General features: G+C 37.3%; 1 protein-coding gene across 2 annotated transcripts in view; it reads left to right on the top strand.

The window, feature by feature from the left end:
• Positions 1–26,035, top strand: part of b3glcta (beta 3-glucosyltransferase a) — a 70,086-nt gene that overhangs the window by 34,903 nt on the left and 9,148 nt on the right. For both annotated transcript variants that reach the window (XM_067595161.1, XM_067595160.1), the window contains exons 4-11: positions 258–367; positions 6,698–6,774; positions 7,458–7,569; positions 10,695–10,831; positions 10,945–11,008; positions 12,035–12,166; positions 15,113–15,182; positions 17,088–17,201. In XM_067595161.1, coding sequence (XP_067451262.1) covers positions 258–367; positions 6,698–6,774; positions 7,458–7,569; positions 10,695–10,831; positions 10,945–11,008; positions 12,035–12,166; positions 15,113–15,182; positions 17,088–17,201 — 816 coding nt within the window. The remainder of the gene's footprint in view (positions 1–257; positions 368–6,697; positions 6,775–7,457; positions 7,570–10,694; positions 10,832–10,944; positions 11,009–12,034; positions 12,167–15,112; positions 15,183–17,087; positions 17,202–26,035) is intronic.

Genomic DNA, 26,035 nt, shown 5'->3' on the forward strand with positions numbered 1-26,035 from the left:
TGTTAAGGCACCTCAGAGAAAGACTCTTCTGACTGCTAATCTTTTATTAAGTAACACACTCTGGGCTTTGACATTTACATACTCTCTCCCCAAGCCAATTAAGCTCTTGATGTGCTGGTTATTATCACCAGGCCAATAATGGCGATTAGCAAAAGTTATTCAGACCGTGACTCTTATCTTGTCTTGCTCTCAGAAGGTCATCGATCCTTTTTCACGGTATGTGAGCAGTCTCACATCTGTCCTTTGTGTTCCCTCAGACCTGCGGGAGATAGTGTTCGTCATCCAGAGTCAAAGCAACTCCTTCCATGTCAGGCAGGCAGAGAGACGGAAAGCAGATTTACTGAAGCAAGCACACAGTCTCACAGAGGTAAGATTAAAGCCACCTTTCGCTCACATGCACACATGTTCTTATTTTGGCATACAAAGAACACATTTAAACTCACATACAAGAAATGTTCAGCAAAATATGTCACTAGCAGCCAAAGTCACATCTGAATATGAGTTGTTGTAAGCTGTATATGTTGCCACATGGTGTCAGTACTGATTTTTAAAATTCATTTGCATATTTTATTTTGTTTTAATTAAAAATCCATCTGGGAGAAAGTACACGTGACATGATTTCACTGCACAGAAATAAAAACCAAGTGTTTGCCATTTGTTATTATTTGCTATTATTCAGTAGTCATAATTTTAAATATTGTATGATGTTGTGAATAATTATTCATTAGCCTCCAGATTAAACCTCTAAAATGCATCAAAGTCCAAAATATTCAACTGTAGTTTGATATATGCAACATTCTTGGCTCTTTGCGATGTCAAATCTTGCTTATAATTTTATGTATTTAGGAAATCCAGACGTTTGTGCAGCTTTGATGTTCAGATGTGTATCACCCTGCTCAACATTTCTGTTTGTACCGGCCATTACGTAACTTTTTAATGAGAAGTGATGATCATGCAATGGCTAGGAGAAGACATATGTTATGTATGTAATTCCTGTTTGTAATTCAAATATTTTTTAAAAAGTCTTGTGGAAAGAAAAACTATACTTTCTACTGGGATATCAGCTTTCTTTTTCATGTAATTTGTCAAATTTCAGAGAGCACATCACCATCATGTCATTAGAAGACAGAGAACACATTTGCGGGTCAAAAAGTCCTCCATTTCTGTTCATTAAATCCCTTCAGAGTCAGATGAAATGTAGCGTAATACATGAGTTATATTCTGTTTGGTTAAATAGTGAATGCACCATCACTAATGACAATATTACACTAAATTAGATGGAGGAGCTGCTTGCTGCGTTTCCTGTATCAAGAGACCAATTTAGATCTCTCATTTGGGTTCATATTTCTGCAGTCTTGGATTTGGATTTTCTTGGATTTTCTCAGTCTTCTCTGCTGGATGTCACACACCTTTTGTCTACAGGACTGACTGACTGTACAAAACTGACACAGAAAAAAATATCAGTCACAATGAGTCATTATTTCTCTGTTTAATTCTGTTATAATGGCTTGAAAGGAATCACAAAATATTTAGTGTATCACACCATTCAAAATACGATGCCCTGAAAGCTTACACTACCCTGCAAACAATACAAACTCCAAAATGAGAATTGATGCAGCAGCTGACTTCCTTATTTCATTAATATTGAAATCTGACTCTGATTCCTGGTTGCCCACAATTTGGAAATATAGTTTCATGTTTCCTGTAATGAATACTGGCATCAATTTCTGCATGTAGATACGATTTGGCATGAAAAGATTTAGTTACACTAATGGACGTCAAATTTGATAAGACGACTTTATGAAGACCACATCATGTTGTGTTTGCATTTATGATCTCAAAGATGTCTGGCGTTTAAGTATCTGTTGCATGCAATTACACAAACTGAGTCCATGGAGAATTTTAAATCAGCAACTTCTCAAAAAGGCGGCAGTGCAGGCTTGACAGCTTTTCAAAGACATATAAAACCCTAGACGCACGCTCAAATCATAATTCACTGAATCTTAGTGAAAACACCTTTAGTCTCAGGTATTCCTCAGTCTCAAGCATCCAAAAAGTGCATACTCTTCTGAATTAGTCATTTCTTAACAGAAAATATTAGAAATTTCCATCTCCATCAGAATATAATGCATAGTGATAAAAAAAAATCTTGCCAGTAAGAGCAGTAGTTGGTAAGAAAATAGCAGAGATATTGAAAAATATTGAAATCCTTTTTATAAAAAATCATGTACACTGAAAAATAAATAAACTCGCTCCATAGTCCTGGGCCTAATTGTACACCAAAGTTCTTGAAATCGATTAAAGATCCCCTCAAGACATGTTTTCAGTTGTATACAAAATATTCTGAATAATAATTTGTGTCTGATATGGTCTTCCACAAAAAAAAAAAAATTATCTTGTTAGAATCCTTAAAATTACATCTACTCCTTCTCCCTAATTAAAAATTCCAGATTCTATAAATATGCAAATACTGTTCATTTTAAAATGGAACTTCTGGACACGAGATGTCTCCTACTTCACTGCAAAGTCCACATCACACTTGTGTAAGTTGAATATTGGACCAGGATTGGCTTCCAAACTATTTGTGATATCACAAATCATGATCGTAGGTACACCCCTTAAAATTTGATTTTCAGTGATTACAGTGAATCTTTCCACTTTCAGCAGATGAATGTGAAAACAGCCTTCTAGTGTCAAACTCTGCACATACATCGTTCTGCACAGAGAGGCTCAAACATTCAACTGTAAGAACAAGAAGAAAAACATACTTTTAAGTGCAGGGAGACTTTAAGTTATTTAGATATTGTGCTAAATAATAAGCAACCAGGACTGAAACTGCAACTTTCTTTTTAGCTGTAACCTGCAACATAGCTGAATATCTTTTAAAGACAGAAAGCAAAGAGAATTTCCAAATAATTTGCTCAAATTTGACTGGTGGACTTCACAGACTGTCTGTGTGTGTGTGCGTGCATGTGTGTGTGTGTATGTCTGTGTGTGTTTGTGCGTCAGCTCTTACTGATCTCACAATTCACCTGAAACTCCAGGTCTCTCTGTTATTTTCCTCCAGTCTTTCTGCTTGTTGCTCTGATTAATGAGCACAACATTTTCGCTCAAGATGAAACATTTTCAACATGCCATTAACTTTGTGTGCGACCGCGCCGCCTCTAAATTTTGCCTCTTTTTCTGTCTGAACTCACCTTAAGACTAGCACCTTCCAGCCATTGTGAAAATCAGAAACAAAATTTCCAGAACATAAAACGAAACCAAAAAATCTGTTAACATCAGAGTATATAGATAACATTTAAAGTCTACCATTTATCTTATTTACCACCACCACCACCTTCTTAAGCCAAACGTGAGTTACAACCAGCCGTCCACCAATTCACTCCCACCTCCAAGGCACAACACAGAAGCCTATAATTTTGCATTTAACAGTGTTAGAGGGAATTGCTGGGATACTGAAGTAAAAAAGATCAAAGCCAAATGATATTAGAGATTTGCTTAGTTTGTAGCTGTTGAACATGTTTGATGTACTGTATTTTGTGGTACTGAAATCTTTGCGCAAAGCCCTTCAGCGTCTTTAAAATATCGTGAAACCAATTTTGAGATATAGAGAAAGACAGTGGAGACATTAAAGAACTGAAATAATATTTTCATTTCCAGTTTTTTTTTTTTAGTCGTGCTCATGAAAGAAGCTTCATATTTTAGATGAACTGTTGTTATCCACTTGTAGAGAAAGGAAGAAAAAGATATCATTACTGTGTTCTAGCCAGGTGGTGTAAAAGATTATAAAAAGTACAATATTTGATTCTTAAATGATTTAGGCAGACTTGGTATCACTAACGATGTGATGTTTCAGGCCAACATTTATGATAAGTTGAAGATTTATGACCTCATCACTGCATCTCAGAGACGGGGAACTCATGTACGATCAAATATTTCTGTCACTTCTGTGTCTCTTCTGTCTGCCTTTTTCACCCACAGCAGATATTTCTGTTTTATCCTCGTCTGACTGAGGAAGGTTTTTGTGATATCCACAGATTTACTCAGACAGGAACTTGTGTATTCTGCATGGCAGCTCACAGCCCGTGTTCCCACAGTCTGACATTCTGCCGCCTTGGAGGAATTCACATTACATTTATACAGTATTTTTGTTGTTTAGCCAATGCTCCTATCCACAGAGATGTACAACAGAATAAGATTAAATTCTGAGACCTCCTACAGCAGTAGTGGGATACACAATGTTTTTAAAAAGCTTTCTCATCTGTATCATTTGTATTATCTTAACAATTTTATGGAGACACTGTGATGAAGATCCTTTAAACCTGCAGTGTGGAGCTTTTACATATAAATGATCGTCCATTACAACAATCCCATGCTGGCCAGATGAATGCATACTGCACATGCTCTATGGACAGAGCCAAATGTTATCAGACTGAATGGATCAAATTCTGTAAGATATTTTGCGGGGGTTGTGTTACGCTCAAAATAATTTATCCACTGCTTTACAGCTGTAACAGTAGCGACAGAGTAGGCTACGGCAGAGCCTATGACATAAGCACAGTGCGTCCACAGTGTTTTTATAATAACTCTCGTGGCCAAAAGGGGGGAGACAAAAGTCCCACCCTTCAGCTTTAATGTAGAATCCTGTTCTGCAATTAGTGATTTGGCCTTCATTGGCTTGACTTAATCGGCCATCAAAAAGTGTCATTTGTGACAGCAGCTCATCACTGAAGTGGTTTTGAGGTGGCTGCTGTATCTTCCTTTTAAGCCCCTCAAGCATAGCTTCCTGTCCTTCCATTTCAAACAGGTCTCAGTGACCCCCATCTTCTCCCAAGTCACCAAGCAATCAGTGTCCTATTCATTGCAAACATGTCCACACGAGGAATGACTCTTATCTGTTGATTGGGAGTCTGCAGCTTGCAGACAATCGCAATAAAAATATCAGTCTCCTCATCTTGAAAACGTTTATCACAGGAATGTCAATAACTCTTTGAAGCAAAAGCTCTGTTTTTGAGATCGCATGATTATCTGAACACTACATTTCTTAGTTTTTCATTTTATGTAACACTGATGGTGTGAACGTCAAGTTGAGAGCAGTAGTTAATAAAACATGTTAGGTGTCATTATGCCATTAGTGTTAAGATAAAGCTCATATTAGATGAGTGCTAACAAACCCCAACTGACTAATAGGCTTTAATAAGTGTAAACAGTGTCAGACTCATTGCCTAAATCAAACAGGCTGCCATTAGACAGAATGGCTCAGAGGAGAATGTTCTCCCTGCCTTCCTGCATGATGAGTGGACCATGCAGTAATGAACCACAGGGTCTTACGCTCTACTGCTTTGTTTTCTTCACAGTGTGAAACATCAGCTCTCTCAGACAATCCTCACTCACCTTCTCTACACCATCATCACTTGAGAAAATTTAGCTGAAACAGATTGTTCTCGTTTGGAAGTGATTTTGTGTGCTTGTTTCCTCTGATACTTCTGGCTTATTAAAGATTATATTTTAGCGTAAGGGCAGTCAGGAGCAGTGACCCTGCAGTCAATATGACTTTTAAAGAACCAGACAGTATATTTGCTAGTTTTAGCTCCTTAATAGAATAAGGCTGGTATTATTCTATTTTTCTTATTATCAATTATTCCAATGAGACCAAAACCAACAATGTGTAATCAAACCGAGATCAAACCACACAGCCCGATAATGTCAGAAGCTGACAGACGTGAGCAACAATTGTTCATTTTATCTCGTCTATTGTGTCATAGTGGAAGACAACTGATGCAATGTCTGTGACACCTCACGACGTCCCAACAAAAAGACAAACATTTCTGTTTCTCTCGTCTGGTTGGACAACTTCTACAAAGAGTTTTGTGATCTCAAAATGGCAAAATGAAAAATTCATGGTGTTTTGTTTCATTTCAGCAAACCTGTAACAATTTGACTATCACCCTCTGGTCAGTAGCATTATACCAAATTAATCACATCTGTGAGTGTGACATCACCCTTTGCACATGTATATATAATGTGCTGCACTGACTGGGAAGAAAAAAAGCCCACATTCACTGCAGATGTATGATGAATGGTTACAGGTTCACTTTCATTCATAAAGCTATGTTTAGGTACGTAAACATATGTTTTTCTTACTGTCAGATGGAAAAATGTCGGTCTCTGGCACCTTACTGATCACCAACAAAAGATGACAAGATATGATTGGTCGGTGTCCAGTGTGTAGTATACTATGTCTTTCAGCCAAATCATGGCAGAGAGTTTTTGACTGTAATTACCTTGTCTGACACAGTGACCATCTGAAAAGACAATGCAGTCTGATCCAGTTTTCTCCATGGTGTCTGTGGCAGTTTTTAAAAACAGCTCACAAATATCTAGTCACTTTTTTTTTTTTTTTAAACCTAATAATGTTGTTAAACAGCTGGGTACTGTTGTTTTTAGCAAATGTTAAAATTACATTTGTTGGAGACTATTTTCAGTATCTTAAGTATCTTACTAGAGAGATTGAGACAGGAATTATCCAGATCTAGCTCATTAGCATTGATCAAACATTGACCTTCCACTTACAGGACAGTCCCTCTAAACACCGGGCCACCCTCGGGTCCTTCACTGCAGAAAAACTGCTTTAATTGTCTTTAGCTTTGTGTAGCTATTGTACAGTTAAAATGATCTGTTTTGTTTCTTTCAGAAACCACCGGTGGTTTTGCTTCTTCACAATTTATCAGATAATGAGGGAGACTGGAGTATCCTTCCTCTGCTGCCTTAGTAAGTATCCCTGAGCTCATGAACTAGATTAACCAAAGATTTGAGGGTTCAAAATGTGGACTAAATGTCAGAAACACACAGGCTTCCTACAGTTGATATTTTTGAGGTTATGTTTTGATTTTGAGGACATAGTTTAGCAGGTTTTAAGGCCACAAACTGCTTTAGAAACTAATGTAATGACTGTGGTTGATTGCTTCGCATTATGATAAATGCCTTCCTAATGTGTCTATATCTGTGACAATAAGCCTATTTCCGCAGTTATCCAGTGGTCTGAACAGCATGATAATGACTTTATCTACAGTAGTCTACATGTTTGGGCCTTCTCGAAAATTCATTATGTGTTCAATAATTGTTTTGGGAGGATGTGAAATGACATCTGAATCTGTTTTCTCCCTCCATCATAAAGATTTAGCACCCACATCATCAAAGGATCCCAAATCATTACAGAGCCGCCCTCCCTGAAAGAAGTCTGTGTGCTTGTGATGTTTTTTTTTTTCCTTTCTGCCCTCTGGGAAATCTCTGTGGCTGCCTTGATCTGACTGGGTCAGGAGCCTCCGTTAGAGCTCCTCAGACTGGACTGAAAAGAAAAGACACATTTTTGTAGAGTTTGTCTGTGTTTCATTAATTTGTGTTTTATTATTAAACTCGTATTGTTTATACTTAGTATTTTTCTGTGTCCTCAGTTTATCTTACTCTTTTGGGAAAAATTCATCCTGGATTGTGTTTCTCGAGGAGGAAACCAATGTGAAGATGACTAAGCTTGTTCAAGTCCTTGCAAAGTTTGACAAGAATAAAGTAAGTATACAATATTCTCTCCAAACCTGTATCTTCTTCTTTGTCTTTCTCTGTTGCTCTGTGTCTGTCAAATTCCTCAGTGAGACCCCTAAGCTCTCCATTTTGAGCTCCAGCTTAGTTGATCATCGGTTAAATTAAGAGATACAGTATCACGTTGGTTCAAGCTCCTCTGCAGCTGCTGAGCTGCACTGAGCTCCACCAGCTTGCAGTGTAACCTGTCAGACATATCACTCCAGTCTCTGCTGTAGGCCCGATTTAAGCCCTGTCACTCATGTATATGGGTCGATAGGGTAGGTCAAATATAAATATATATTTGAAAATATTTTATTTTAATGAAGCAGAGCAGAATAGTTTTCTCCATCAATCATTTGCTTGTTTATGAATTTTTTAAAGTAATCCAAATCATTTCTGTAGAATGTATTTCTGTAGAATAATATCTGTAGAATTAGCGTGTTTTTCTCTTTTTTGTGCTAATTGAACATGTTGACAAGCCTTCACAACACACTCACAAGTTTGAGCTGGCTCTCAAGTGGAACAGGGCTAAAAATGATGTTAATTACACTTTGATGTAAAGCCTGCAGGAAAAAATAACAGTTTTTTCATCAGTAAGTGCTGAAGTTTGCTTTGGTCTGTCTGAGAAAAACTCAGCAGAACAACTAATGGAAATCTTTTTTATGGTCATCGAGAGCAATTTACACCCTGCATGGTATTTCAATTCCAAGTCAGGGATGGACTTCATTACTGTATGACTATTCACAACCTTATCCTGGGGAGGAGGACACAATAGATACAACACCTCATGATTTGATTCATTACAACAAGCCCTAAAGGAAAGACTTCTCTCTCAGGTGTTACAGCTCAATGTGGTCACCCTCGTATTATGATAAGCAAGACTAAATTAGTTTTCCTCTACAGAATATTTTAAGGAGAGAAGGTTCCTTACTGAAATGAGCTGCCACTTTTAAATTAGCTTTCACAAATTACAAACTGAGACGCTTTAAGATAACATAAATATGTATATATGAATGTATTAGTAAGTACATAAGTAAATAAGTAAATCTTTTTAAAACCGGGGTTACAAAGTGATTCACAAGGTCTAAATGAAAACATTCAATGTCAAAAGCATATAAATAAATAATTCAATCAAAAACAAGAAAAACATATTGAAAAAAATTATTTCTCTTAAAGGAATAGTTTGGCATTCTTATAACTATGCTTATTCACTTTCTTTCTGAGAGATATATGAGAAGATGGATACCACTGTCTGTACACTAAATGTGAAGCTAACACCAGCAAACAGGGGGAGGTACAACCTGTCGTTTTTATACTTTATGTGTTAAAGAAAGGAGATATAATGTGCTAATTATTGAGCTTTAGTTGCTCATAAGTCAGGGGCGGCGCTAGACTCTCAGCACAGAGGGGGTGGAGCATTATTGAGGGGCCCTTTTGATGAAGTCATTTTAAAATTCACAACTGTAAAATAGCTGATATATCCTATCCTTTCCTTTCCTATCCATAAACACAGATTGACACTTATTGAGCCAAGCAAGCCTATGTCTAAGAAAACATATAGTTAAGCCATTTTGTCAGACAAGCTTGTTCTGAAGAATAAAGAAAGAAAACAGGTTGCCAGTTGTGTTCAAATGTTTCAGCACCGAGGACAGTACACGGAGCTCTACGCAAATCGATTGACGAACGGTTCAGTACCACTGCCGACAGACAGCGACAGGCCAGGTGCACAGTCTCAGTACCAAGTCTTTCTTACACAGGAGTAACATAAACATAAAATAGACACAGCGTTCTGTATCACTATAAGGCCTGTTCAAATGTAAAATAGACACAGCGGTCTTTGTCTTTGTCAATGTTTATGTCCCTCTCAACACACAGCAAAGTGAGGTTGCATAGTCTGGCCATTAGCCACTGTCAGACTAGTAGTGCTAGCAGTAATGAAGGTGCTTATAGAACTAGGGTAACAATATCATTACCTTAGTTTTATCTCACACATGTTCCGCCCTCTACTGGACTGTATGTTAAAATTTGTTAAAATTGTAACAAAAAGTATTAGTGTCATATTGAATTTTAAAAAAAAAGTTTGGAATCGCCCGTCCCTAATGGCGGGGGCCTGATTAAGTGGGTATTAAGGGGGTGGAATCAACGTCAATACAAACAAGCCATAGAGTCCCCGCTGGTGCTGTTTGCTGCATAAGATGAGAACCCCTTGGTTGTGATGGGGGCTCGTCTCTGCTCGTGGTCTGAGCATTGACTGTATATAAAGATGGACAACACGTCTCCACTTCCTACCGGTATGCAAAAGGGAAGTCAAAATATCTCTACGTTTGAGAGCAGCTGTCACAGCAGTCAATCATGATGTCACATCCCCTTTTTATATTGTCAAATAACTAATTAAAAAAAAAACTTATCAGAAATATGAGCACTTGAACAAACATCAGCGTGACAAGAACTACCTAAAATGACAAAAAAACATCTTTGGGAAAAATGTATTTAACGTGTTCTTTGATTTTTAAATTTGGCTTATGTCCCATCCGTTAACATGGAGGGGGCGGGATTTATGACCTATACTGCAGCCAGCCACTAGGGGGCGATGAAGATGTTATGGCTTCACTTTTGGGGAGCTGTCATGTCGTCCGTATGTATATACAGTCAGTGGGTCTGAATCTGACTTTTTATTTTTTGCCACAATCAAAACACACAAACAAACTTTATTCAAGTTATTTATTCAAGTTGCATGAGCTCTCATAACCTCACTTCATACACATTTAACTTCATGTTAACTGTAGGAGGCTTTTACTAAATATAAGACATTTTTTTACTCCAGATATGTCAAGAATTATGATGAGAGTCTTTGTGGTTACAATATTTGGCATCTTTGAACTTCGTTCCGTCAAGAAATCTCATTATTTTCCCAGCCAGTAACAAACTTACTTACTTACTGGAAAGAATTACAAAGATTTTCTGGCAAGTGCAGTGTGAAAACTCCTAAATTGGGCCAGAAACTCAAATGTGTCATTTTATTGGAGTTCACAGCAATATGATAATGAAAAAAACTCAAAGAGAACTAACCTGCAATGGTGCGGACACGCTGTCATTTATTTCTCATTTATCAGGAGTGGTTTCTTGGTAAGCCCCTCTATGATGTGGAGTCGACTATCATCCATCACTACGCCTTTGCAGAGAATCCCTCCATCTTTAAATATCCAGACTTTGCTGCTGCTTGGGCCTTAAGCATCCCCCTTGTAGTCCGGTGAGTATGCGCAGTAAACATCCTCATGCTGTATGTATATTCTTTAGTAGAAAAGGATATATTTACTATTAATTGCATATTTCAACTCAAAATCTGTGATTTGTTATGTTTAGGCTTGCAAACAAAGTGAGAGATGAGCCACTTAAATCTGACTTCACTATTGACCTGAAACATGAGGTAAGATAACATGAAAGTCACACAATTGCCTTCAGACCCCTTTTTTCTGGAAAGTGATGATGAGGCTCCTGGTTCTCAGCCATTTTCTGACAATTTTCTTGTTTCTCAAGCCACTGCCGACCTACTATAATTTATTTGCACAAGAAGAGCGAGGCATGAAATCCATCTAACCTTGAAGTAAAATCTCATTACTTCGGAGAATTGTCATGGTGCAGCATTGAGGTTCTTATTTTTATCACTAAAATTCAGTCAGAGAGGCATCTAGGGATTTTGTTGAGTAAACACAGCATCAGAGTTATCAGCCTCAGTCTGGAAAAGGTGGTTCAGTTAGAGATGGGATGAGTTCAGTCCTTTAGATTCAGTATAAATACTGTATTTTTTATTTTTTTTTTAGAAAAAATAAAAAAGGGGGGATAAAATGGTGTTTTTTCTGAGAAAATTATAAGTAATACTAAAAAAAAGTTTAATTTGTTGTCATTTAAATAGACATACAACCTCATGCATGTAAAAATAAAGATTATTTTTATGGAAAAATTCAGACAGTCATTGCATGAATCCACAGTGTCAATCCAGTTCACTGTCAGTAGATAGCTCCGGGCTGTAAATCAGCAAAACGTCACAGTTTACAGTTTCTGTGGTTTCTGATTCTTTGAGACAGTCTCCAATATTCAGACTGTGCTGATTGTGCCGTCCTCATCATATATTCTCTTACTGTAATGTCTGTATCTTCTCCTATAGAATACTTAAACTAATTCCTAGATTTTATCTCTTCTTCAGAAAGAGGTATAGTATTACTCACCAGCTCTGTTTCTCCCTCTCCATTATCCCTTTTGTCTCTTTTGTTAGTCATCTTAAAAACTAATCAGAAATTTGTTGCATGAACGCAGCAGACTTATTTAGAATTAAAGAAAACAAAAACACATCCCACATCTCATGTGTTTAGTTTATAATAAATCATCAATGTCTAAAAGATTGTAACTTGTCTTTAGCTCATAAACTTGACCAGATCAATCTGTGTTATTGCAGGTTGCTTTGTATATCTGGGACAATGGGAAAGGTCCACATCTCATTGCTGTTCCTGAGCTGTGCACTGAGCCGGAGGACTCTCCTCAGGCCCAGCACTGTGCCACCACTTTGAGCAATGAGCCTCCGCTGTGTGTGAGTGTCTGCTTTGTATCCAGATCTATTTGATTGTCCTCAATTCTCAGAAAATGGAAAGGAAACAAAATTAAACAACAACATAAAACAGGGGGTGCTTCACTATGAGAAATTGGCAGTTGTGTGAATGATCTACGGTATTCGGCCTTCAGCCATCATGCCTACTGCCGCTGCATCAAAGCAGCACCAATATTTCACTGTGCAACACAACCTGGAACATTATTGCTGTTATGCACCATTCAGAAGAACATTGTGCATTAACCTAAAAAGATGGAAGTCTTTGATTGTTTTGCTAAATTTAATTTAGTCATCCAACCAAGAAAGAAATACTCCCTCGTTGCCAAGCAACATCTTTTTGCGTCTTCTCAGCATCCAGAATTGCATCTGACGATTTGTCCTTACTTTTTTTGACATTCATTCAGTTTATCTCCAACTCTAACACTTTTGGGTGTCAACTAATACTAACATTAAAAGTAGTTTTAACAGACTCTTCCCTCCTTTTTACCGTGGCTCATCCCGTTCTCTTAGATTTATCCTTTCGTCTTAATCTGGACCAAGGAAATCGCAATTCACATGCAAATCCATGTTGTCCGCAGCCAGTGCCTAACCAGCTCTCATGTTCTCTTTTTCCTTTATTCCTTCTATCTCTTTTGTTAGACTGGTATCTCACACACATGCTCATCATTTTGTTGCATGAATTAGTCTTTATCATGGAAACGTAAATCATCCCACGTATTGTGTGATGAATTTAAAATAAAGCATACATCTCTGAAGGATATGTTGCAGGAACAGAAAATGTATAGCAAGCACAAATGTTTAGAATTTGGTTAATTAAATGCAAACTAAACGGTGAAATACCACTGAAGTAGTCAGGAACCATTGCTACACTGCAATTATAAGAATTCAGTCTCTCTTTGTGTAATGACGGTTTTATTACAAAATTACAGTTTATCAAGCATTGAACAATGAATTATTGAGCTCATGCTTCCTGTTTAGCAGATAATAGAAAGGAGTTAGTGAGTTAGAATTAGTTTTATCTGTGAGGGAAATTAGGAGAGTGAAAGGCCAGACTCTATGTATCTTTGTGTCTGAGTGGGAGTATCTTTTTACACTTCCTCTGAGTAGATGTGGCTGAGGACAAAATCATCATGACTGGGTCACTTTTTCTGACCATGTCAGTATGTTAGATTGTTGGCATGTTTGCAGCATTATAATTGATTTATTCTCAGTGTTATGTTTGCTCTAGTGGGTGTGAAGTGAGAAGAAGGGTCAGCCATCCTTTACCCTGCTGTTGTTGACACCACATGCACCCTAAAACAATCAGTGATGTTAGGAGGAAATGATGGTGTTGCATGGCTGTGTATGTGACTGTAGCTGTGTTAGAAGAGGATGAGGTGAGTAGAATTTTGGATGCGAGAACTGCAGCTAAGAGCGTTAAAATTCAGATTTTTTTTCCCCACCCTCCACTCCTATCTTGCACAATAAAAAAAGTCCAATCTGATCTTATAATTTGTGATTCAAGTCACATACCTGCCTGTGCATATGTGGTCTCGAGTCTGATACATGTTTGTTGCAACCTTATCTGTCAGATCTATACTTGTATGGCTTTTACCTCCCTCTCCATGGATATCACGATCCTCATAAAACTGAATTAATTTGACCAGAAAACAGGACAATTCGAGCAGCCAGTCGGGAAAGCATGAAGGTCACAGGTTTAATAAGTATTCAGGGAGAAGTTTCCATTCACACAAAACAAGAGGGGGCATATTGTAATCGGCCAGTGTTTGAAACAGTTTCATGTCAAATTATCAAGTGGGGCCACAACAGCATTTGGCTGAGCCTCAAGGGGCAGATTCAAGGAGGCGAAGGACGACAATCAACAATGTGGCTGCTACAGCATAACGTGTCCTTTTTATTTGAGGATGAGTGTCAGTACAGCCTGATGGTCTTCATGGTTGCTTTTCATGGGTTTTTATTAGTGCAGAAACAATCAGTCAATTAATATATTTGTTGATCGACAGAAAATTAAGTGACGACTATTTTAATAATGTACAAAGCTAATTGTTAAAGTTATTTAGAAAGCCCAAAAGCCAAACATTGGCTGGTTCCAGCTTTTCAACCAAGACAATAAGCTTTTTTATTTTTTTATATCTCTGTAAATTGAATACTTTTTGGTTTTGGACTGTTGGTTGGACAATATAAAGACTTGGCATTTGTAACTATTTTCTGGCATTTAATAGACCAACTGCAAAATCAGTGAATCAAAGAAATAATCAACACAGTGATCAATAATTAAAATAACAGTTCGTTGCAACCCTAGTTTGTACAATATTGTTCCAGGCTCGATCGTGTCACAAGAGATTGTTACTGTACATCACATACTGTGTACATTATAAATGTTACTTTAAAAAGTGATGGCTTACACAAACACTGCTGACATTTTAATGCATTCTCTCTGTCGCTGATGTAGTAAATATTTTTGTGTGACTGTTCCAGCCTCTTCCATTTCGGACCATAAGTGGTAACAAGGACACAGAGATACACACAGAGATGTTCCATTTCCAGTTTTATTCTCTTTCCTTTAATTTATTATCCTTCACAGTCTCACGTGTAGCTAGCCTTTTTAACTTCAAGGCTTTTATATGCCCCAAATATTCATTTAATTCAGCATTAAACCCTGAAATTTCTACATGTGCCGCAGTGTTTTCAGCTAGTGCATGACTTCAGTTTCAGAAGGAGAGCCATGGACAACTAGGGCCAAATAACTTCAAATCATTTACAGAAATTTCACTTTTAATTCCTACTGATCACTTTGACACATAATATATAAACTTAATTTAAACCATTTTGTTGCATGTAGTATAGATTTACTTTTAATTACATTTGATTTATTTGTTATGTTCATGTGAGCATTTCTTTGATTCGTGTCTCCTGTTTTCATCAAAGGGGCAGCCTGTGAATAAAGAAGATATATTTGTTGCTGTGAAAACATGTCAGAAATTTCACAGTGAAAGAGGTGAGTCACACTCCCACTCAGTGGATCCACTAAAGGTTTACAGTTTCCCTTTTAAATGGTACACATCTGTGTGCTTTATTTTCTTGTAATGGATTTGTTTTACCTTTTGACATGTGTGACTGTATAAGAGCTTTCTCTCATTATCATGATAAAGTCTTCCAATAAATAATTCCACTGTCAGTCCGAAAGGATTTAATAAAATTGTGTTGAGGATAAAAAAAAAAAACCTAGAAGTACATAATTGCACACCCCCTTTGATGTTGGAAATATATGGTCTTCCGACAATCCTGCAGATGTTAAGAAATCACTTACTGACGTTTAGCCATTTATTGGCAAGCTCTGTTTGACATTAAGCTATCTGCTTCTCTTTTAACCTTATAAAAATGTAGCAGGTTCAGTCAATACATCAAATTGCTGATTAACTTTAGAGGGACCAGACAAAGTGTGCACTAATTTCAAAGAGTGTTTCTCAAAAGTAATTGCACTAATTACCTTAATTACCATATCCTCTGCCAAGCTGCCATTATTAGCTTTAAATGTTGACAGGACGAATTTAGATTTGTATATCAAAGGTGAGCTTAGATCAATAAGCAATTGACATGAAAGAGCCTCACAACTAACTTACTGTGTCACTAAGTGTTGAAGTCTTTTAATGTTCACTGTGTGTTGTGATAGGGAACCACAAAAAACAATGAAATGAACTTCGAAAGGGTGAATAGTCTCATGTGGTTGCAGTGTTTTTCTGTCCTTTTTCATATGTACATTTGAAATACAGAAAAGAAAATCTTGTCTTCCCATTTTCCCATTTGAAAAAGTCCTTGTAACATTTTGTGTTTGTTTTACACAGGTCTGAATATCATTACTCTTGTGGATATATTTAAGCTATAGTTGTCCTCACAAAGTTTCATGTGTAGGTTGTGTTTTGTGCAGTAAGGCAGGCAATCAGCATCTGAACTGCGTGGTGAATTTTTTATGTTTAGTTTAGTTCATTCTGATCATTTGAATATGATGATATAAAACAGCAGTGGGATAGCTAGAACTTAACTTTCACTTTTATTGATTTTTGAGAGTTGAACACAGCCTTGATCCGCTGTAGATCTCTGGGTATTCTGTGTTTTTCAGCACTCATACACTCGTGCTTAGACAACTCAGAAACTCATCACAAAACCCACAGATCAGATTAGTCAGATCCCAATATGATCCATCGACGATTCTTATGATGCCAGGATTTAGGTCAGTGACAGATGAGTGTGTGCAAAAGGCTTAGCTGACTAGAGGGAGGAAACAAATACAGATACAGTTACGACACAACTGCTCTGCTGTTTTTCAACAGGGGGCAAAAAGTCAAAAGGCAGAAGTACTGTATGTTACAGGACATTGAGAAAAAGTTAATAAGTTACAAAATGACAGATGATGGAAGTTGTAGAATTCATACCACTGAAATATAACTGTTAAAACTGAAGAGAGTGTACTTTGTTTTACATCATCTTTTGTGATTTCAGTGTAATCATTAATAAGTCAAAACAAATGGTAGAAGAAGAGGCAAAGATTCAAAATGTAAAATGTAAAAATGTTTACACACTCAAAATGGTATGTATGTCATAAAGTTGTATCTGCAAATACTACCTAGTACTGATATTTTCTGACATGTCATGTTAAGCATTCAACAAGTTTTATTTTATCTATTTCCATTCCTGTCTCTTCCTATAATTCATTGCCTTATAAACATCTTCAGTTGTCTGTAATAGAATATTTAAGCAAAAACAGAAACATCAGAGAAGTCATGTATTGCAATAAATATGAAATAATCATTTGCTCAGGGAACAAGTCTACATTGCATAGAACCAGAGGTCTGCTTGTTGTTAAACTACTGATCACTGTATTGTTTTTTCCCCTTTGCTCTAGTTCCAGTGATAAAGAAGACTTGGGAGAAAGATGCCTTATTTTTAGAGTACTACAGCGACCACGCTGATCCTTCAATACCAACCATTAACTTAGGAGTACCAAATACTGAAAGAGGTAAGTGTTCCTTTGGCTTTAACCTCTTGCCTCAGTTGCACCAAACAAATACTGTTAGACCTTTGTTGCAAGGTCAGCTGCATACACAGAGATACGTGAAAAAGCTGAAATTTCTATACCAGGTTAGTAGCTTGTGGAGGGGATTGTGGCAGTGATTCAAACCTGATATTGCAAAAGAATTGAAAATTAAGCCTGTAGGAGTCGCTCTGTCAGCAGAAAATGTTTGTGTCTAGACTTCTCCAAGTAAATAATAGATTTTAAATAAATATGTTGGGATTTTTACTTAATTACTTTTTTTACTATCACATGCATTCTTTTATTTATTTCTTTTATTTCTTTCATGTTTTTCCTTAACGTAATTTTGGGGTGATAAATGCCCTTTTACCTTCTCTGTGTTTTTGAGTTTGAAGAGCTTTTGTCTGACTGAAAGCTATAAAGTGCACATTTAATCACTAGAAGCTGTGCTAATATTCCCCACTGATTTCCACAGAGGACGGTTGGTATTTAATAACTGAATTGTTTGCTCCAGATATTTGTTGGTTCAAGAGCTGGTGATAATGCCATTAGTTCATTTTAAAACTTTTGGTAGTTTATTTTTAACCTGGAAGGGAAACACATCCCTCCACTGCCCTGAGAGCCTGGTGATCCCTCAGGAGAAGCTATTTAACCCGACAACATCCTCCAGCTTTTCTCTCAGGAGAGGCTGGAGGATGTTGTTGGGTCTGGGCTGGCCTGTTTCCACTGATGCTGTGAACCAGATAAGGAACAGATGGACAGTTGGATATGCATATTGTGGCTCCACCATTACTCCTAGCTGAAATGTAATTTATTGTGCCCAGGAGTGATTGTAATATATCAATATGGTGCCAATTTATCACATACAATTTCCTATAGCTCCTGTCATTTGGGAATGAACTCATCACAGAGGTTCATTTTTCAGGGTTTGTACAAAGTCTTGAAAGGCTGGAAAATGCTTAATTTTAACTGTTATGTTTTTAAGGTTAGGTATATGCTTGAATTGGAATATACTCCTTGAACAATGCTTGATTTTCAACATAATTTTGTGTTTCATCTACACAGTCACTCATGTAAACCAATATCTTTTAATATTTCAAATGAAACAATCCTGTCATCATATTTGTTGTCTCCTGGCATCTCACACCAGACACGGACCTTTGACATTGTGCATGCATGCACATTGAAGGTGGCTAGCTAACTATTGTGCCTGCTCATCAGCTACTAGAGAACAGGTGGATTTTGTTGTCGCTTTAGCAACATGCCAGGCTATTGTTTTAATGATAACTGGTTGGCAAACAAAAAATACAAAAAAATGGCTTCGGAGAGGAGCCACAGAAAGGAGGGCCTACTGCACAACTTGCAGAAAGGAGATCGACCTGTATACGATGGGAGAGTCGGCACTCACAAGCCATTCAAGATTTAAGAGTTAAACTTATCTAAAACTTGTTAACAACAGCTAAGTTAAAATGCACCATGTTCATACATGCATAGTGCACGGTACGCCACATTTTTAGTTAGCCAGCTGCTAAATTTCATCAATGTATACAGTAATTCATGCCACATGCCAATAACCTAACCTAACTGAAACAAAAGTCATTGACAGAGAAAATCAACATGTTTGAGTTCTGAATATCTGTCATTTAAATTTTATTCAGAGTATATAATGGAGCATTAAGTATTATGTATGGATGCTCGCGAGACTGTGGTGCCGTCATCTGGAGGGGGCACGCACACGAACAGAGGCTTTCATGCTCAAGCCATAGTCCATAGCAGTATAGCAGTCCTGAGCAGGTTATACCGCGTTCTCCCATAAAAGGTTCAGGTCAGGAGCTGGTTTCTTTGAAAAAACTTACACAATAAAGAAGGCTGTCCCTATACCAAGATTTCCCCTGCTGCTATCAAAGAAAAACACATCGTCATGAGTGCAGACTTATTTATTTTGTTGCATGTAGTGTATTTGCCAGCTTTACCCCCCTGTGATGTTGCTAATGATTCTGTGTTGCTCTAATTAAATTGCAGTAATTAATATCAAGTATGTTAGGTTAGGTTATACTTCAAGTAATGGAACTTATTCTACTTACCTGTATAAACAAGTGGTCAGTTGAATGCCATATATTCATTTTTACAGTCTCATACAGATTTCAATGGATTGCCCCAATGTAATGTGGAAGCTTCTCTCACTCCTGCAAAAAAACATAAAAACCTAAACTGGCAAGAAGTTGGTGGAGGTTGGGAGTTGTGGTCTGCACTTTCTGCACTACTCCCTCAGGGCTAGATGTGCTGGGCGCTAGCAAGTGCCCTCTCAAGCCTGAAGTGGCCTTTTAAGGATGTTCCAGGGCGCAGGGAGGACTGCTTGGCAGTGACTTGGTCATGGAGTTTCCCCCTTGATTTCTGTAGTCACCGATGGCTGGAGAATGTGGAGGTGGCGGCACGGGTTCTTCAGATCCTGCCCTTCTTGAAGACCTACATAATTGCTGCAAAACAAGGAGAAGTGGCAGAGCCATCCAACAAGTTGTTTACAGCTGCTGAGACCATTATTGGAGATTATTTCCTCCCAGCAAAACTGAACTTTTCTCTCATGGTGGCAAAGAAAATCTCTCCTTTCTTGAGAAAATGCCAGAGTGATGGACCTATGCTCCCATTTATGAATGAGGATCTTTCCAGTTTGCTGAGAGGGTTACTAGAGAAGTTTATAAAGCCAGCTGTCATGGAGAATCCCACTACCACACTGAAGCTGCTACAGGTAGAATATAATGATGCAGAGAACCATGTTGATGTCACAAAGCTGAAAGTTGAATTCAGTATAGCAAGAGTCCTTGAGGACCTCAGACAGAAACACCCAAACACTCAAAGGCTGAGGCTGGAGTTCTGACAGAGCTGTGATTTGTTTTTGATGAAGACAGTCTCAATGCTATTTGAAAAGGCTTCAATCAATTATCCCTTTGTGAGGTATCTATGAGTGCTGGACCCAAGAGTGGAGCATCAGGAGCAAAGAAACAAGTGTGAAGAAACTCACCAGTATTTTTCAGATACTTGTAGAATTTGGCTGTATCCATGAGAGATCCTCTGATGAAGTCCTGAAGGAGTTCAGCCAGTTGTGTGACCACAGCCTCAAATCTGAATCTTTCAGGAGCTTCAACCTGGACAGCAACAAATTAGATTAATTCTACCACAAGCAGCTGTCCACCAAGGCAGAGTGGTGCCACCTCTGGGAGATCATGAAACATCCCCTGATCCTTTCGCACAACGAAACCTCTATAGATAGATAGATAGATAGATAGATAGCCTTTATTTTAGCAGGGGAAACCAATTGAGAGCAAAGCTCTCATTTCCAATGATGCCCTGCAAATACACAACCAAAACAACCATATAACAAAAAGTGTAAAATCATCAATCATGTACAAGGCATAAATATAACACAAACACAAGACAAATGACTTGCAAAATAAAAAAATACACACACACACAAAGAAAAAGACATGTACAATAAGTACATTATATAGGCACAAAGCAGTCACAATTAAGAAAAACAAGAGCATTCATTATATGAAACATTGTTCCCAGAATCTTAATGTTCTAGGGATAAAAACTTGTCTAATTTAAGTCCTGAAGCTTATTCTACCTATGAAGAGCATAATAGATGGATGCAGTTTTTTCCCAGCTCTGTGTTCATATTTGGGATATCCAAGGTAATGTATTCTTGTGAACGAGTGTGGTATCCCATATTTCTACGTCTTAAAAGTGATGATAAATAAAACGGTAGCTCATTTAGCATGGCTTTATAAATAAAAAATGAGACCGTGTAGTTGCCTTCGAGTGGTGATGTCCATGCTACTTTCTCATAGAGGATACAATGATGGGTTCTAAAACTGTCACCTGTAATAAATCTAAGAGAACTGTGATACACAGCATCAAGGGGTTTGGGGGTATGGGCAGCGGCATGCATGAATTACATCTGCATAGTCAAGTACTGATAAAAGGCTTTTCGGTCAACAAAGAAGTGATGGTGGAGAATATGCATGAGCGCTCACTGGTGGCACAGTGAGTCATCATTGACCATGTGAAGAATGTTAGGAGAGTGCTGAAGATTTCCTATACCAAAGAGCTTCTTCGCAGTATCTCCTACAAGACAGAATATCAACAGAACCTGGAAGACCAGAAAAATACTGAAGGATGAGGAAATAGGTGGAAAAAAGAAAAGGAGTGATGGATGAGATAGGAGAGCTGAAAAAGGATGGTAAAGGACATTCAGGTTTTCAATAATTCTGCTGATCTTAATGCAGAGAAAGCAGAAGAACTTGGGAAACTCAGGTTGATTTCCAAAGCAAACAGACTTCGACAAGCTGCAAAAGAGAAGGTGGTCCACCTTAAGATGGTGGAGCGTCAGATAAATTAGAAAGTAAAAGAACTATATGTGTTGCCATGAGCACTAAACATTTCTAATTTAAGTATGTAGATATTTTCTAATCTAAATAGACTGAATAAACATGTAAATATACAAACTTACTGAAGTAATCAAGTAATTTACTATACCACGAAAAACAGAATAAAAATACAAACCATTGTAATTCATTATAACATATACACTCTGGCTATAATGCAGATAGTTTTGTTTAGTAATGATTCTCCTCTTAAAAAAAAACCAAAAAAAACACTCCTGGGATTATCTGATCATTTTGTTAATTCGATCATTTTTGTTATTTGAACAGATACAGTTATTGCTGTACTTCATGTTATATGCAAACATGTAAACTGTTTTTTAAATGATTTAAAGGCTGTCTGTTCTTTGACACCATTAAAGGTTCAATAAAAGGAAAATTCTTTTCTTGTTTTCACTCGTCATTCATAGCTAGATAAGTCCTCTGCCGATCCCTTACTCTGGAAATTAGCAAGCATTAAATAATTATGATCAAAATATACAATCTAAGTTTATATAAACAGCTGGTAAAATAAACAAAGTGACAATAAACATTGATTGCTGTGGGTATAAAGCAATTCTCTAAACTTTATTTTTCACAATTGCATTTATAGTAACAATTTAGATGTGATGAAATAATTTTCAAGAGTCTGGAAATTTTTGTTTTAGGTACTTTGAAAAGTGCTTATATTTTACTCTTAAAAAGATGAATGAACCCTGATTTTTGCTGAGTCATTGCTTGCAAGATATTCTTACAAGGTATTTAGGCAATTGCATTTATGGTCCCAGAAGTTCTAGGATACAACAATCACTCATTGACAACACTTTGGATCTTAGAGATTCCTCATCAGAAATCAGCTTTGCTGTGTTAGTAAACAGTACAATGATTAAACCTGAACAAAACAAGGCCAGATGTAACATGCGTACAGAAAAGGTGTTATGTGCCAACTCATGTGGAAATAAGGAAAATGCATAATGTATAATAATCAGAAATGAGTAAAAGAGCATGTACATGGATCAGAATTCCTAAAGCAATCCCTGGTGGTTTGTAAAGACAGCACAAACTCTCTGCCTCAGCACCCTCCTGGTTGCCTGAGGCAGGGGCCATTTGGGTGTAAACTATTTTACAGTCTGATGGCTGTCGGCACAAAGCGTCACCTAAGACCTCTCATGTTGCACCTTAATGGGATGATGCATTGGCTGTAACCACTTTCAGCCCACTGTAGTGGGGGCGAGGGTTGTTGTTCAAAAGTGTCTGGTATAGTCTCCCTACAGTTGCTGTCTCCAGGCTGCTCAGTCCTTTAACAAGGACGTCTTTTGCAAACGTTTTTTTTTTTTTTATCCTGCCTGGTCTTGATGCCGTGGAGGCAGAACATGTGGACTAGTCTGTTGCAGAGCAGGTTGAGAATAAAAGTCAACCTTTTCTTGTCAAATTGTTCTGGTATCAGTCCAGTTTGTTGTTGATATGCAACCCTTGAACTTCAAGAGCCACCTTGTTTCCACCTCCTTGTTGTAAATAGTGACAGCACAGGTCCCAGCAGCTTTTTGCTATGTTACAAATCCATGACAAGCTTCTTTGCCTTACTGACACTGCAACACAGATAGTTATTTTTGCACCAACTGACAGTGCTCCCAGATTACAGACATATCCACATTGAAATCTTTTTTTTTTTTTTTTAATTTTCCTCACTATTGTTTTAGGTGGTTTTCTGAAGATATGCCTCTTTCAGGTTTGGCTCAAAATGGTTTCAAAACTCTTTCTGTTCTCCCCGCACTGGGGAACAAAATGATGACATCACAAGAAGAGTATATAATCCCTGTCTAAACATGACACTCAGAAGGAAACAAAAGTGATGGAGGTGCTCCATACTGAATTTAGATATGGTTGGCCTGTGAAAGAATGAGAGGATGCCTCTACTCTTCATCTAACCTGCTGCTTGTTAGGTTTATTCTTGGAAAAAAAGACACCAGTAAATGCAAATATGTGAACAGTTAACATAATTACAACAACCAGTTTATACTTGACCTCAATTATGCAGCTCACAATAGTGGAGTCATAACTGGAGGACTTTTTGAGATGACATAAGTAGCAAAGAGTTGGAGTCTGATGTGTGAAGAGTAAAAAGGGAAGTGACAGTACAGTCACACACAGGTAATGTGTAAATGTTTGGAGTTGGGCCACATTTGACTGAAAGTAGTTTGCTTTAAATTCTTTTAAAAAACTAAAAACGTAGTGATGATTTTATTATTCAAATCCCTTAGAAACAAGTTAACATAACTGATTGTAACAAAGAGCTCATATTGTGCAGGAATAGTTTTAAAAGCCTTGTTGAATTTACACCTAATAGCCCCTTAGTGTAACTAAGTAATTAAAATCTGTGTTATTTACCTATCTCTTTCTTTTGTTATATTTGCAATCAATAAGTCAATATGATAGTATCAAACATACATTTGATTTATATTTTTTGACTTATCAATTCATTCCATAGGTGGTGTTGTACTGGGTTGCATTATACTGCTAGGTGTTTCTTCTTCACCTGGATTTACATGATGATGATGACAGGCACAGGAAATTATGAAACATAATGCATCGCTGTACAACATCATCACCATCTACAGCCTCAGAAGTGGCCATAGAGTAGAATCAACTGTGACGGTGTCAGGAAAACCAAACTTTAATACCGTGAAAACGACTGCAGAGCTGTTCAAGTGGATTGCATTTGATTATAGGTAATTAGATGAGGTAGCAGGGCTGCAACTAAAGATTATTTTCATTATTGATTAATTGATAAATCACTTGTTGCTGGTCTTAGTTTTTTTTTTTTAAATTCCTACTTTCTTAATGGGTTTTAACTCACATTTATTATTTATGTGTTTGTTTTAATTGTGTTTACTTATGTCTAATGTTTTATCTTGTACACTATCCACACACTTTTTGTGGCTGCAGCTTCCATGGTAGCTCACGGTCTGTGAAGCACATTGTGCTTCCACCTGGAATGAAATGTGCTATATAAATAAAGTTTTGCTTGCTTGCTTGCTAATGTCAGAAAATAATGAAAAGCACCTGTTTTTTCCCTACAGCACAAGCAGATATTCAATTTGCTTGTTTTATTCAACCAACAGTCCAAAACCCAAAGAGGTTTAACATGATATATAAATAGGAAAAGTATCAAATCCTCACATATCAGAGGGTGCAACTAGCTGAAGTTTGGGATTTTTGCTTGAAAAATGACTACAACATTTCATCATCAAAATGATTGTTGATTGATCCAAATATTAATCATTGCAGCTCTAATAGGTATGTAAAAACGTAAATAAACTGGTAACTGTCCATCTGTTTGAATCATTGCCACTAAGCAAAACAATCTTGATATATATTTCAGATGTTTACATGTGGAATATATGTGCCATGATATTCTTTCCATACAACAGATACTGGGGTCAGGACAAGTACTGATGTCTGCTCCCATTCACAGTTTGCATACTGCCAAGCTGACAGGTTGGCAGCTGGTTATGCCAAGACAAAAACTTCAAGTAGAAGCTGTCTGACTTTTCAGATGTGCTCATTTACATAATTCGACACATTACCTAACCTGAGTGTTGGTGTGACTTACCTCTGAGTTTGACATCTTACTCCAGAAAAAGCCATGACTCTGCTCCTCTCAACCAATCAATTATACATAAATAAATATATTTTTTGAAGCCAGTGTTGCCAACATCTTTTTCATGGATTATCTTAGGAGAGAGTGGCTCCATCCCTTTAATTTTGTCTTATACTGCCTGCCAGTTTTTTTTACATTTGGGAGACAACAATTGAGTGTTGGAACTTTGGCAGCAATCCTCAGTCCATCATCAAGGCAGTGGGATCTTCTCTAATTTGGTAAGGGGCCAGATACTGGAGCTACTGTCAGTTCAGTAACTATGCATGCTGTCAGTCAGGCAGAGCACTTATGATACCATTTACATTATGAAGTAATATACAGTAGATTGGGTTTCTGCAGTGGTTTAAGTATATCTGACCAAAACTGCCCTCAATTAAACAATACAAAAATAACAAATGGAGTTGTCAGCACTCACAGATTCAGTTTTTTTTTCGCTTAATTGAACAATACCATAACAACAAAAAATGATATTCTTGTTGCACTGCAATGTAGTCAGTCTCTTAGAGACATAAAGCCACTGGCCTTTGTTAATAACATATCTTGAAATGATATATGATTGAGGTCAAATGAGAAATAAGCAGTTTATCCATCCCTTAGTGCTGAATACCCACATGATACTGAATCAGTAATCGGACCAAGTCAGCACATGGATAATTTCTTCCTGTCCATTTCTTTCTGTTCCTTTTCAAAGATTTCAAAGTTTATGCTAATGATTGCTGCGAGCAGCCTTGCAGTTC

Source organism: Thunnus thynnus, chromosome 7 (assembly GCF_963924715.1).
Source record: "Thunnus thynnus chromosome 7, fThuThy2.1, whole genome shotgun sequence".
Classification (NCBI taxonomy): domain Eukaryota; kingdom Metazoa; phylum Chordata; class Actinopteri; order Scombriformes; family Scombridae; genus Thunnus; species Thunnus thynnus.